This window comes from Sorex araneus, chromosome 7 (genome assembly GCF_027595985.1).
Source record: "Sorex araneus isolate mSorAra2 chromosome 7, mSorAra2.pri, whole genome shotgun sequence".
Taxonomy (NCBI): Eukaryota; Metazoa; Chordata; class Mammalia; order Eulipotyphla; family Soricidae; genus Sorex; species Sorex araneus.
Window position 1 is genome coordinate 54,714,232 of NC_073308.1, and position 13,298 is coordinate 54,727,529.

The 13,298-nt window shown below is 40.1% G+C and overlaps 1 protein-coding gene across 2 annotated transcripts in view; it reads right to left on the minus strand.

The window, feature by feature from the left end:
* TMEM144 (transmembrane protein 144) overlaps nucleotides 1–12,923 on the minus strand; it is a 47,977-nt gene extending 35,054 nt beyond the window's left edge. The window contains exons 1-5 of one of the 2 annotated variants that reach the window (XM_055144942.1): nucleotides 12,533–12,606; nucleotides 12,301–12,448; nucleotides 7,982–8,152; nucleotides 3,918–4,040; nucleotides 1,227–1,326 (exon numbers count right to left, since the gene is read on the minus strand). In XM_055144942.1, the coding sequence (XP_055000917.1) occupies nucleotides 1,227–1,326; nucleotides 3,918–4,040; nucleotides 7,982–8,090 (332 nt within the window). In that variant the 5' untranslated portion in view covers nucleotides 8,091–8,152; nucleotides 12,301–12,448; nucleotides 12,533–12,606. Of the gene's footprint in view, nucleotides 1–1,226; nucleotides 1,327–3,917; nucleotides 4,041–7,981; nucleotides 8,153–12,300; nucleotides 12,449–12,532; nucleotides 12,607–12,786 lie in introns of those variants that run through there. The other variant, XM_055144941.1, reaches the window with a different exon arrangement.
* Between the last annotated feature and the right edge of the window lie 375 nt (nucleotides 12,924–13,298).

Here is a 13,298-nt window from a genome sequence, read left to right on the forward strand (position 1 = left end):
GCCACTGTCTCAGTAATACCGGCACATTGGTGGAGAGAAGTGGACATGAGAGAAGAGATTGGGGTTGGAACATTGCATGCCGGGAACTCAATGTTGAATAACATTTCAACGTTGTAATTCACAGTGATTTTTAAAAAGTTGACAACTTGGGTTTGAATTTTGATTAATCAACCGTAATTGAGCTAATTTACTCAATAAACTTGAGCAAGTTGTTCAATCTCTGTGTGAACCCGCACTCATAAACTGTGCTAACTTCATGTTTGTAAAAGTGAGAATTATGCCTAATTACACATACAGCAAATTGTCTCAAAAAGAAAGTGGAGATAAAGTTCAGTCCTTTCTCCTTCCAACTTCTATTTCTTACAGAATTCTTTGCTGTATCCTTAATTTGGGGGGGGGGGTAGGGAGAGTTCCCAAATAGTGATGAGGGGAGTCAGAGTTGCTCTAGGCAATACACAGCCAAACAGCTCTAGGGTCTGAAGATGCAATGCTCCTCCGGCCCTGAGTGCTAGGGACCAACAAGGCCACCCAAAAGTGCTCACAGGCCTCTGGGACCACATTTTGTAATACTTGAGGGTTCCCAGGGCTACACCCTATGATGTTTAAGAAGCCATATCATGTGGTGCCCAGGATCAAACATATTTGGTGCACACAAGGCATTTCTCTAAACCCTACACTACCTCTCCTCTATATCTTGATCAAATATCTAGACCAGTGGTGTTTTCTTTGAGGAGGTTGATTTGGGTCACACATGGCGTGCTCAGGGGCTAAATCCTGGTTTTGTGCTCAGAACTGACTCCTCAGTTCTGAAGCAGTACTTGGGGGAAAATATGAGGTGCTAATGATGGAAAAAGGGTTGGTAGCATACAACAAATACCTTAACTCCCATACTAGCTCTCTGGCCCCTAGATCATTGGTTTTCATCCTTTTTATATCTGTGGACCAACAATAATTCATGGGCCAGTGGTTAAAAAACACCGATTTAGATCACAGCTTTGAAATGTAAGACAAATGCAATTAAAGGCACAGTTAGTGTATATTTTATCAGTTGGAACCTCTGTGAGGCAAGAGCTATATGTTTATCCTCTGAGAGTGCTGAATCCTAACTACTAGACCACCAGGGAGGTTATGTTTATCCTCTGAGCTAGCCCAATTCCTAGTATAGGTCTTACACAGAATATAAGTGCATAATATCTAGGTTAAAATAGTTTTTTTTTTTGGGTTACCTTGAACTTGCCCAGCCAGTTAAGGTGTTGAATGATCCCCAGATTAAGATTCCAAGGCCTAAACCAATGGTTTTAATGATTGGGACAACAGCAATGTTTCCTATAGATTTAACATACAGGGAAAATAATGTGTTATTTTCAAAACAGAAGATACATTTAGAAAATGGAATTTCTATTATAATTTCAGCTAAAATTAAAAGGTTTTGAAAATCAAGTAAAACACAGTCCTGCCATTTTTTTAAAGAAAAAAAGAAATCATCACACTTTGGACACTTAAAAATCATGATTATGGTTGCTAAATAAACTGAGTTTAGGAGGGAAATCCTACAAAGTATATTGAATTAGCACCTAGCCTAACTGCACCAATGTCCCTCATCCTTAATGTCTCTGTTCTATAATTTTAGCCAGTAACTGTCAATGATAAAATACTCTTAGGCTTGATCCAAGTCTAGACTGCTTTCCCATGCTTACTGGCTTGCCATTTGGAATCAAGCCTTCATTGCTTTGTGCTCTGAAGGGGCTCTCAGCTCCTGAGCAATCTTCATCTGTACCTTGCAAATTCCTCTTGAAAGGTTTCCTCTCCTGGCTTCCCTTATCTCCATTTGTTTCTTCATTGTTCTTTGAGCTCTGATCTCTGATCTTTCTCACCAAACTTTATAGAGTTAGATTGTTCCCTCAATATTTTCCCTTGAACATATTCCTTTCTTTAATATACTGCTGCTCGGGTACTTGACTTAGTTTTTTTTATTTCAGCTATAGTGCTACATACATACTTCAAACCAGCACCTTTCAATCTTTTCCCTACCATGAACTTTTCCAACCTTTCTTCCTCTTTGTGACTCCTACCAGTCCCACCATTTGATTGACTGGCACTCTTGTGTGAAGCTATCCCTATTTATATGATTATTATTATCCTTGGCTCTGCTATATATTAGGAATTTCATAATATACAGGAACATTTCCTAATATATAGAAATATATCTAGAAAATTATATATAGAGAAAATTATATATAGAAATATATAGAAAATGTCCTAATATATATAACAGAGGGAACCACACACCTCCAGTTGAGAAACGCTGATTTAAACTATCAAAGAGATCTCTGACCTGATCTCCTTCACTGTGTAAATATTCAGTCACTGTCACTGTCATCCCATTGCTTATCAATTTGCTCGAGCGGGCACTGGTAACATCTCCTTTATGAGGCTTGTTGTTACTGGTTTTACCATATCGAAAGTAAAACTCAGAAACTCCCAAGTTGCACTCATTATTTTTTCTTTCAAATTCATCTTTTTACTGTTTTGCCCATACATACTAATGACACCATTATTTTCATAAAAATCAAGCCCTACAGCAAAACCCTACAATAAAACCCAACTCTATATCATGAATGACTTAATTTTTGAGTGGAGGGTGGTGATTGGGCTACACCCAACTGTGCTCAGGGCTCACTACAGCTCTGTGCTCAGGAATCACTCCTGGTGATGCTCAGAGGACTCTATGTGGTGCTGGGGATCAATTAATCTGCTAGATTATCTCTCTGGCCTCTGATGTCTTCCATTTATCCATTCCACAACATCTAATCAGTTACTAAGACCTACATCAACTATATTTGCAACACTTCCAAAATCAGACCCTTTCCTCACTGAATTCCAGTGGAATTTGCAAGGTGAATTTAAATACTATGGTGGATATAAAAAATCAGCAGAATGTATGAATGCATCATCTGTTTCCTTTAATCTCTTACACATGGAGCTATAATTAAACAAAAGTATAAGTAGATATGATAACAAATTCTAGAGGGAATTTAAAAGTTAACTTTTATCTTTCAACTCATAACTTTACAAAAATCATTTAATTCTACAGAGATTCAAATTAAGTGATATTCAATAAACACTTCATATTTTAAAATTTATTTGCATCTAATCAAATTTCCTCCAGAGAGCAATGGATTTCTCTTTGTTAAAAAGATGCTTTATATTTGGAATTATCCTTTTTAAAGAGAAGAAAGCTCTCCTGAGATATTATTACATATATCTCCCCTGGGATATAATATTTTATAAAGAAAACTTTTCTGATTGGTCGAGCACATATAAATTCGAGTTATTTAATTTTAGGAAGTGACAAAGCAATGGAAGAAAGACTTTTGTTTTCTTTCCTTTTTCTGCCAGTGGTTTGTAAATGATAATGAGTCTGTTTGCTTAGTTACAGGGAGGAAGGACACAGCTTGATGCTCAGGGTATTAGGAATGGAGCACAGTCTTCGGCATGCAAAGCATGTGCTCCAATCCACGGAGCTCTTTCCCAGTCCCTCTGATCACTTACTTTTAAGAACTAGCTCTGGAGATGTTATTATTACAGACTACTCCTTGGTAATTATTTGCTGATAAGCGTGCCAGAGACATGACAAAGTACTTAAAATAAACAATGAGTTATGCTTGTCCAAGCAGAGAGCAATTTTCCATACTAATTTTCTTGGAGGAACTTAGAAAAAAAACAAGAGGAAAGAGAAAGAAAATACGCCAACAATACTTATGGAGCATCTGAATGCAAAGTAGGAAATAATTCACTTCTATCATCTAATTTAATTATTCAAATTGATTCAAAATTACTATTTGTAGTTTCTTCCACTTCTGAAATGAAATTTTAACCCTTCAACTGTGTAAGAAATAAACTGTATCATACATCACCTGTTGCCCAAATACAGCCCCCAACCATTGCAAAAGGCCAAAACTTAGGACAATGTAGTATCAGATTGACCACACAGGCAACGAGCCATATGGCAGCACACAGCACCCACTGGAGAAACATTCCTGGAAATAGAGGAAATTGGTGTCAGTGGCTTCAATAGATTTCTAAGTAAATCAATGCTAGAAATATCAATGAGATTATTACAGAAAAGGTCAGAATATTGAATGTCTGCTTGACATATAATTCTTACAATTATTCTATATCATAATTAAGCCTAGCTCAATGATAAACTGAGTCTAGGATGAAGTAACTTGTCAGCTAATCATTTGTATAACTTATTTCAAATCTGGGATGCTTCATTTCAAAATCATATATTCACTGTGCATTTCTGCTTAATGTTTGTGTGTGTGTGTGCATGCATTTGAGTGCTGAAGAATGAACGCAGGGTTTTATACATACAAGGAAAGTGCTGTTCTACTGAACTTTATGCCTGGCACATTCTGCTTTAATGATTGTTTACCTATTATACAAATCAAGAATTTTCTACCCAAAAATGTTCACATGACAAAAATTCATTATTGTTTATTCAGATTCCATATTTAGTGTCATTACTTAACAAAAATACGTCATCAGGATCAGGCTAATAGAACAAGAGTGATTTAAAACATTTAGGGATAGTTTATGCTATATTAGCTGCCTTTATGGCTGCATGTCAACTGATATAGTTAAAGCTGAATGCTTGTGATGTTATCACTGTTACCACTGTCACCCCGTTGTTCATCAATTTACTTGAGCGGGCACCAGTAACATTTCCATTTGTCCCAGCCCTGGGATTTTAGCAGTCTCTCTTTACTCATCTTTCCCAATGATTGGAGGCTCTTTCAGGGTCTGGGGAATGAGATGTTATTGTTACTGTTTTTGGCATATCACATATGCCACAGGGAGCTTGCCAGGCTCTGCTGTGCAAGCTGGATACTTTCAATTCCCAGAGCTCACTAAACTAGATGCACTTAGAACCGGCAGAGGAACCCAGATGTGCAGGACCCGGGGCCGAGATCTCTGAGGCTGCTTGGATTAGGACTGGACCTCTTCCACCCAGATCCCCCATTTTCCAGTAGCTAGGCAGTCACACCCATAAACTACCCCCAATGCCGTGTAATCCCACCAACTTCCAAGATCCAGAGACTATGAAACAAAGTTCCCAGAAGTGCTCAGCCGCATTCGTGACTGCGTGACCTCTTATTGTCTAGTTCTCCCTCTTGGAGAAACTGGTAAGCTACCGAGAGTATCCTGCCTGCACAGCAGAGCCTGGCAACCTCCCAATGGCATATTCAATATGCCAAAAACAGTAACAATGATGGGTCTCATTCCCCTGACCCTGACAGAAACTCCAATGTGGCACTGCTGGGAAGGACGAGTTAAGAGAGGCAGCTAAAATTTCAGAGCTAGGATAAATGGAGATGTTACTGGCGCCTGCTCGAGCAAATCAATGAACAACGGGATTGACAATGATGACAGTGACAGTGACAGAATAAAAATATGACTATATTAAAATATATAGAAATAAAATGGTGCCTGCTTGAGCAAATTGATGAGCAACAGGATGACAGTGATACAGTGACAGAAAATATATAAATATATTAAATACATTACAAACTCCAGAGGTCACTAAACTAGATGGACTGAAGAATATATATATATATACCCTTATTTTAAGTTGCATGTATTTTGCTACCCTTACAAATGGAGAAAACAAAATACTGGATGCAAAAAAAAAAAGTCAAGACATCAGCTATCAAGTGCCTAATGGCAGTAAGTGAGGAAAATATCATTTTCCAGGCACCACACCTGTAGCTCAAAGATTGCTGAGATCAAACTTGCTTAATCAGAGACTGAATGTGTCAACTGTGCAGAGGCGAAGCACTGTTTATTATCTGCCTTCCGACCAAGATCTGAACACTTACTGTGTGGCAAGGTAGCAAATTTTCAATCCATTTGTGCTAGTACACTAGATTAGGACAGCTACGATGTCACTAGTTAAATTAACATAAGTCAGGGATACTCACCTTTAAGTATACTCAGTTGTCATTTGCAAATTATCTGAAGATCACATAGTGCTATATGGTATATATGTACATTTCTTACATCTTATCCAGAATTTAGAGTTTAAGAGGATAATTTTTAAAAGGCCATCATTGGAAGAAATTGTAAGGCAAGTTATAACTCAGTGCTGCAATTCTGACATTTAACTTTGGAAGACTTTTATCTGTTTCTATTCAATTTTATAACGGGGGAAAAAGAAGTAATTATTAACTCTAAGAAAAAAAAAGATCAGAGAGATGAAAAGGGAACTTAATTTTATAAATGTGGTCCTTGTAAGATTTACCCAGGATCACAATTATGGTATAATACCTAAATGCCAGGTTCTTTCTCCTTTCTCTAACTTCTATCTCTATCTCTACCCTCTAGTGTTTCCCATTTTTATCTTCATACCAAAAGGATATAGAAAGGTTCCATAAAATAAATATTTACAATTCTAATATCTAAGTAATATCAAGAAGATAGAACTGGGGAAGTTTTGCAATTGCTCCCAATAGATACTATCTCCCAATCCTGGCTTTAATATAAAAGCAGGGGTAAAAGAAACAACTGTTTCATCTCTTCTAAAATTCACATCATCGAGAGTTCTAATATGATGATAGTAAATCTTAAAATTAATATCTTATTGAATTAGTGCTATTAAAATAATAGAATTTTGGGGAAATGGGCTAAAATTACAACACTTAAATACCTCAACATTTTTATTATATTTATTTTTTTAAGTGGGCTTTTTTTTTCTTTTCCTTTTTCTTCTTTTTCTTTATTTACTTTACTTATTTTTGCTTTTGGGGTCACACCTGGCGATGCACAGGGGTTACTCCTGGCTTTGCACTCAGGAATTACTCCTGGCAGTGCTCAGGGGACCATATGTGATGCTGGGGTTCAAACCTGGGTTGGCCGCGTGCAAGGCAAACGCCCTATCCGCTATCCTATCGCTCCAGCCCCTCCTTTTTCTTTAAAAAAATTTTTTTTACACCACACCTGGTAGTGATGTTCAGGTCTTATTCCTGGTTCTGTTCTCAGGGATCACCCTTGGAGGGTTCAGGGGATGGGACCTGATCAGGTGCTAACTCCGATCAGTTGTGTGCAAGATAAGCACCCTATCTGCTGTACTGTCTCTTCATTTCCTCGGTTATAAAGTTTTATGCTGGTTAAAGTTAAGTTATAGCATTTACAAATTCTGTATTAAATATGATACTTAGCTAGACAAAGAACAGAAGTTTTCCTTATAGAAATGTTGCAGTTTGTGAGCTTTTTGAAGTTAGTGGATGGAAGGTCCTAACACTGATGCCAATGGGTGCTGAGCTCTCTGAGGGAACTCAGAGGGCCGGGAGATGCTGGGGTACATGGGCAGCATTTTGTTTTGTTATGCTTCTTCATGCCTCTGATGGTTTCTGTGCTTGCCTAGCTTTGTTGGAGTCAACACTATCCACTAAGCAAACAAAAAATTGCTGTCATGCTTCAATTTTTCTTTATTTTATCAATCATAATGGAAATTTATCCTCTCAAAGAACACTATTCGTAGGAGGAAAAAGGTATATCTGGAAAGAGTTTCTGATTGTTTTAGTAGTTTTGCCGTAAAATACAACCTTTAGGTGCTGGAGAAACTGTACAGGGGTTAAGGTCATGTGGTCAACCCCAGTTCAGTCCCCAGTACTGCACATGGTCCCTCAGAGCCACCAGGAGTCATATCTGAGCACAGAGTCAGGAATAGACCCTGAGCACTGGCGGGTGTGGTTCAAAACCATCCAAAACAATAACAGCATGCAATTTTAAGGTTAACTAAAACTAATCAACTCCCAAGTCAATTGGCATAGGCAATAGCAAGTCATTTATTTTATGCTCTATTCGTTTGGTGTTAGTTCAACAAAACTTATTTTCGTAGCCGTTATCTTAAAATACCAAAAAGCCAACATCATGTTTAAAAGACAAATGAAGATAGGAGTGAAGGAAAAATAATTACCATCACCAGTATCATATTTTTTTAGTGGTACAAAATTTGAACCAAACAAAATCACAGCTATAGAAGAGGAGATGAAACCAGTGGCGAGACCCATCCCACTGTTGTTCATGATTCCAGTTCTACCAGGAGGGGACCGTGATCACTTTAGACTTGGTGTACTTTTCAGAGTTTCTGGGGAAAAAAGAGAGAAAAGAATAAAAATGTTGTGAAGCTATGTTAACATTGAAATTACTACCTAATATGTAGTTATTGAGAATGGCTTTTTTAATAGAACCAGTATAACACTATGTATCATGTTTATACTCCATATTTATTAATTTTTCCTTTTATTTTTCCTAATAATATTTTAATATTATTTTTGATGCCAGCCTATCATTCGAAAAACACCCAGTTTCTTTTCAGGATTTGAGAACTTAACTTCCCAAAAATTCAGACGTAATTTTGTTTTGTTTTTTTGGCCACACTAGCTGCAGACTTTCTGTTGTTTTGTGTGTTGTTTGGGAGGCCACACCTGGCAGTGATAAGGAATCAGTCCTAGCTAGTATGGCTGGGGGACAATATGGAGAATTGGGGACCAAACCCAGGTGAGTCATGTGCAAGGCTACCCAACAGACTCTCTTCTCTCTAGCCCCAATATATGATTTTTATTATAAAATATTTTCCTATGTAGCTGTTGAGGTAAAATGAAGAGATTTCTAGACTAGGACTCTTACTCTCCATTGGTTGCTGTGACAATCAAATGAGAAAGTATGTGCAAAGACTTAGAAGTATTACAAACAAGATTTTTTACTGTATTTCAGACAAGAAGTAAGGATACACATTAGCGTCTATTAGCTACCTCATATTTAGGAGCCCCTAGCGGTAAAGGTACTTTTCTTCAACAGCAGTATTCCCAGATCTATAGGAATTTTAACATTTCATAAAATCATACATCTTTATGACTTAAAAAAAAAACCCTCAAAAAGTACTAAATAGACATAACACCTTTGTCAGCAACAAAATGTGGCAATGCCATCCTCCGGAGCGAAGCTCTGAAGCGTCAGTTGCTTTGCCATTTGGTATCCAACACCTATGAATGATTAACTAACTGGTTGATAACTAATTCCTTGGTGAGGGCCACACCACGTGGGCGTTGCTTTCGGAGGCTCCTGGGGGACCATGTGCTGCTGAGGATTGAACTTCGGCCTCTTGCATGTGGAATTGGGCTCAGCCCTCAGCAGGGCCTCCCCAGCTTGATGAAATATTTGTTTACATTAAAAGTAAAAATCATTCCCTCAGCCTGGCTGACAGGAAGAGAATGTGTCCTCCAGCAAAGTTAGTTCTTTTTCGAACCTTTTTTGAAAATGCTTTTTTAAAAAACAACAACAACAAAAACACATAGGAAGCATTTGGTATGGAGAGGTCCCAACCTCTCTCTTATCTTCAGCAAAAACGCCAAGTCACAGGACTGCTGACGGAACGTCTCCACATTCCCATGACTTCTGTGGAGCTGATAGGCCCAATTCTCTTATCTATAATAAAATTGGTAACCTGTAATGAAATTGATAGTTCCAGCTCCCCTGAGCTTCAGACTCTCTTAACCACCCCAAAATACTCTATGATAGTTCTAAGTTGACCATAAAGGGGTGAAAAAAAAGGATTGAGCTTTCCACAGAAAGACTATCTTATGTCCACCCCTTAAATAAAATATTTTGCCCCTTCTTAAAGGAATGGAATAGAACTAGCACTCTCTGTCTACTGGGTTAGCCAGTCCCTTCCAGCTGTCCACTCATTCTATCATTTCTTCTTTCCTTTCAATGAACTCACTGAGTACACTGACAAATAAAGCATTTGTAATTTGTTTTTGTATTTCTGCCCCAAGGTCTTGCTCTTGCCTCAGTACTGTCAACTATATTATGAGTGCTTAAGTGCTACAGAAAGTTAGGTGATGCCATCCCAGTGCAAATTATACAGTATTCTCATCATTGCAGAAAGTTCTATTGAACAATGCTGCAAAGTTTAAAGTTCCAGTTCCCTATAGAAGACAAGGACCAAAACCATGGTAGTCAAGAGGCAGAACTCTTTCAAAAGAAACACTGAGAAAGAATACTGGAGGGGCTGGGGCACATATCTACAGCAGGTAAGATGCTAAGCCGGCAAGGTGTTCAATCCCTGGCATTTTACAGTCTCTGGAGCACTTCCAGGAGTAATCAGTGAGTGCAGAGAGAGAAGGAACCCCTGTACATCATCGGGTTTGACTGCCGCTTCCCCCCAAAAAAAAGGAAAGAAAGAATTAATCAAACAAAATCACCATTCGAGATCAACAAACTAGATGAGAAAAATTAATATGAGTTATTTCATCACAGGAGGCAACCGGAGTCGTCCTACCATAACTAAACTTGAATTTAGAGTTTGCACACTGACCTTTTGGATAACTTCATCAAAGCCAACTGAAATGGAAATGAGTAAACCAAACATTACCCTTCCCCTTATACTTGATGTTATAGCGATTCTTGGGACATGTATTGAGCAAAGTTAATCTGAAAGCACCTTTCGCTGTTATTTTACTCTACAAAGATAACATACACTTTAAAAGTGCCCCTGGCTCTCCCAGGTTCTTAGGTGTTTTTGTAGAGGGCAGAATGGAGGTCCTGCTCTGCATGCAGAAGGTCTGGGTTCAGTCCTGGCACACACAATCCCCGGCCCACTGCCAGAAGGGACTCTTTTTAAATCTTTTTTTTTTATTTTTTTGCTTTTTGAGTCACACCCAGCAATGCACAGGGGTCACTCCTGGCTCATGCACTCAGGAATCACCCCTGGTGGTGCTCAGGGGACCATATGGGATGCTGGGATTTGAACCCAGGTCGGCCGCATGCAAGGCAAACGCCCTACCCGCTGTGCTATGGCTCCAGCCCCCAGAAGGGACTCTTGAGAACAGAGCCAGGAGTAGCAATGCTGCTGTTTATGGCTCATAAACCAGACTCACTGAATAAATCCATGCTTCCTACAATAGATGTTTGTTGGGCTTGTTGTGGATAACTAGAAAATGAGGAAGACTTCAAACTGGTCAATAGATTTCAGTGAAAAAAAGGGGGGGGTGGAGCGATAGTACAGCGGGGAGGGCGTTTGCCTTGCACGCGGCTGACCGGGATTTGATTCCCAGCATCCCATATGGTCCCCCAAACACCACCAGGAGTAATTTCTGAGTGCAGAGCCAGGATTGCTGGGTGTGACCAAAAAAGCAAAAAAAGAAAAAAAGATGTCAATAAAAAAAATTGGAATTATGTGTGCTGTCTTGCTTTCTTGAAAATGAAACAAAGAGCAGGACAAGAAAACAACAACCAAAAATATTGCTAATAAGAGAGGACCAGAGAGATTATTCAAGGACTGGGCACATGCTCTGAATGTAGGTGGTCTAGGTTAGATATTGACACAGCACGGTTAGGACCTGCACCTCACCTTCAGTGACCCCCACCCCAGGAGTAGTCTCTGAACATTGAGGGGGATGGCCCCAAAGTCAAGACAAAACAAACCAAAGATTGCTTTTAGCAAAACATCCTTCATGGGGATGTAGTTGGGGATGAGACTATATAACACTTGACCCTGGAGGAGGCATAACAACACTGCTACAGTAATCCTATTTCAAACAAGTCCTGCACTGGCTCTCATGGGCTAAACTCCAGGGTCAAGCAAGTGAAAAGCAGCTAAGACAGCTCTGCAGTGATCAGGTGCTGGAACTATCTGCCAAGGCAGTCAGGGTACTGCAATGATATATGATTAGTTGCTTGCTAGAAATCAATACTTCTCTGTTTAAGCAAAGTGAAGCAAAACTTCTATAAGCACATTAATAAGGAACACTTAGCCTCTAAAAATGCCAGAGATGGCTCTATTAAAGAATATTAATAGCTTCAAATCTCTCAGATTCTACTCTGTCGGAAAAATAATTTGAGGTTCTATTTTAAAGCCCATGAAACATATTTTGACTCTGAACATACTGGTAATTTACTTAAAAGTTATTACCCGTGGCCAATATTTATTTTTTGCACATGGCGCGGATACATATCAGAAAATACATCAAATTTTAATGTGGAATGGCAATACAAATATTATCCATAAGAGCCTATCTCTAAATCAATGGCATTTTTGTTGGGGGTGTGTAAGGCATCATTATCATGCTATCTTGCACCCTATTTCCAACATTTTTAGAACAAACCTCTTGTCAAACTACTTTTAAATAAGTTATTTTTACACGTTTACCTTTAACTGCCCAACCTTTATTTAAAAAAAGATATTCCTTCATTTTTGTTCTAGCCCTTCTACGTTACTAATATTTTGCACACCTGCCCCCTCCCAATTTCTCCGAGGAATTCTGACTTCTGTGCCACTCGGGGGTCAGCAATGGATAGATCCCGGCCACGTGGTTCCTTCTCTGTCAGCTAAGATTTCAGTTTTAGTTCGCGTCCGTTTCCTCGAGTTCCCGGGCGGGTCCTGCGGGATTGGAAACGTTTTGGAAACAGGTGAAACGGCCTCCTCCTCCGGCCCGTCGGGTTTCCTGGCAGCGGCTGTACTCACTGCGCTCGGCTGGGGGGGCTGGACACCCCTGGGCTCGGCGCACCCCCACTCGCCTCCGCAGCGAGCGCCCGCCGGCGGCCAGACGCCCAGCGCTGCCCAGTGCCCCGGGCCAGGCTTGCTCCCGTCCAGCCGGGGCAGACGCCTCTGCACCCCGCCGGCCGCAGGGACTGGTTTCCTTGTGACGGAATCCTCTTTCCCGGGGCCCCCTGCAATGCCCGGGTCCGCCTTTATTTCCTCCGGGGGGTGATAATTACCCGCATGATCGCTCCAGCTGCGACCAGGAAGCACCGTCGCCCAGATGCAGTGCCCGCGTTCGGGGTCACGTGACTCCCGGGGCTCCTAGGAGGCGTCGTCATCATCACCCGGCCCTTGGGCGCCTTGCAAGGCTGGGCTGTGTGCAGAGTCGCTGGTTCAGACGACTCAGAGCAAGGCCACCCCTCCCCAAACGTCACAAGCCTAGGTATTATTTGCCGTTTCTGGCTAAAGACGAAGTCCTAGCAGTCGCCCTGTGCTCCACCAGGTGAAGTGAAATGTTGTTTATGAAAAACTCAAAACGGAGTCACTGAGGTTCAAGACCACATGACGGCACTTCTGACTTTGGAAACGCGCTCCGTTTATTTATTTATTCTATTTATCTATTATGTGCCGAGCGTCATGTGCATTTTAAATCGTTGAGGCCAGACTACACACCAGAATTGCTCTAGGAGGTGTTTTTTAATTTTATTTATTTTTAAACACCCATAGCTGTGGTTTATCCGTGGAGGGT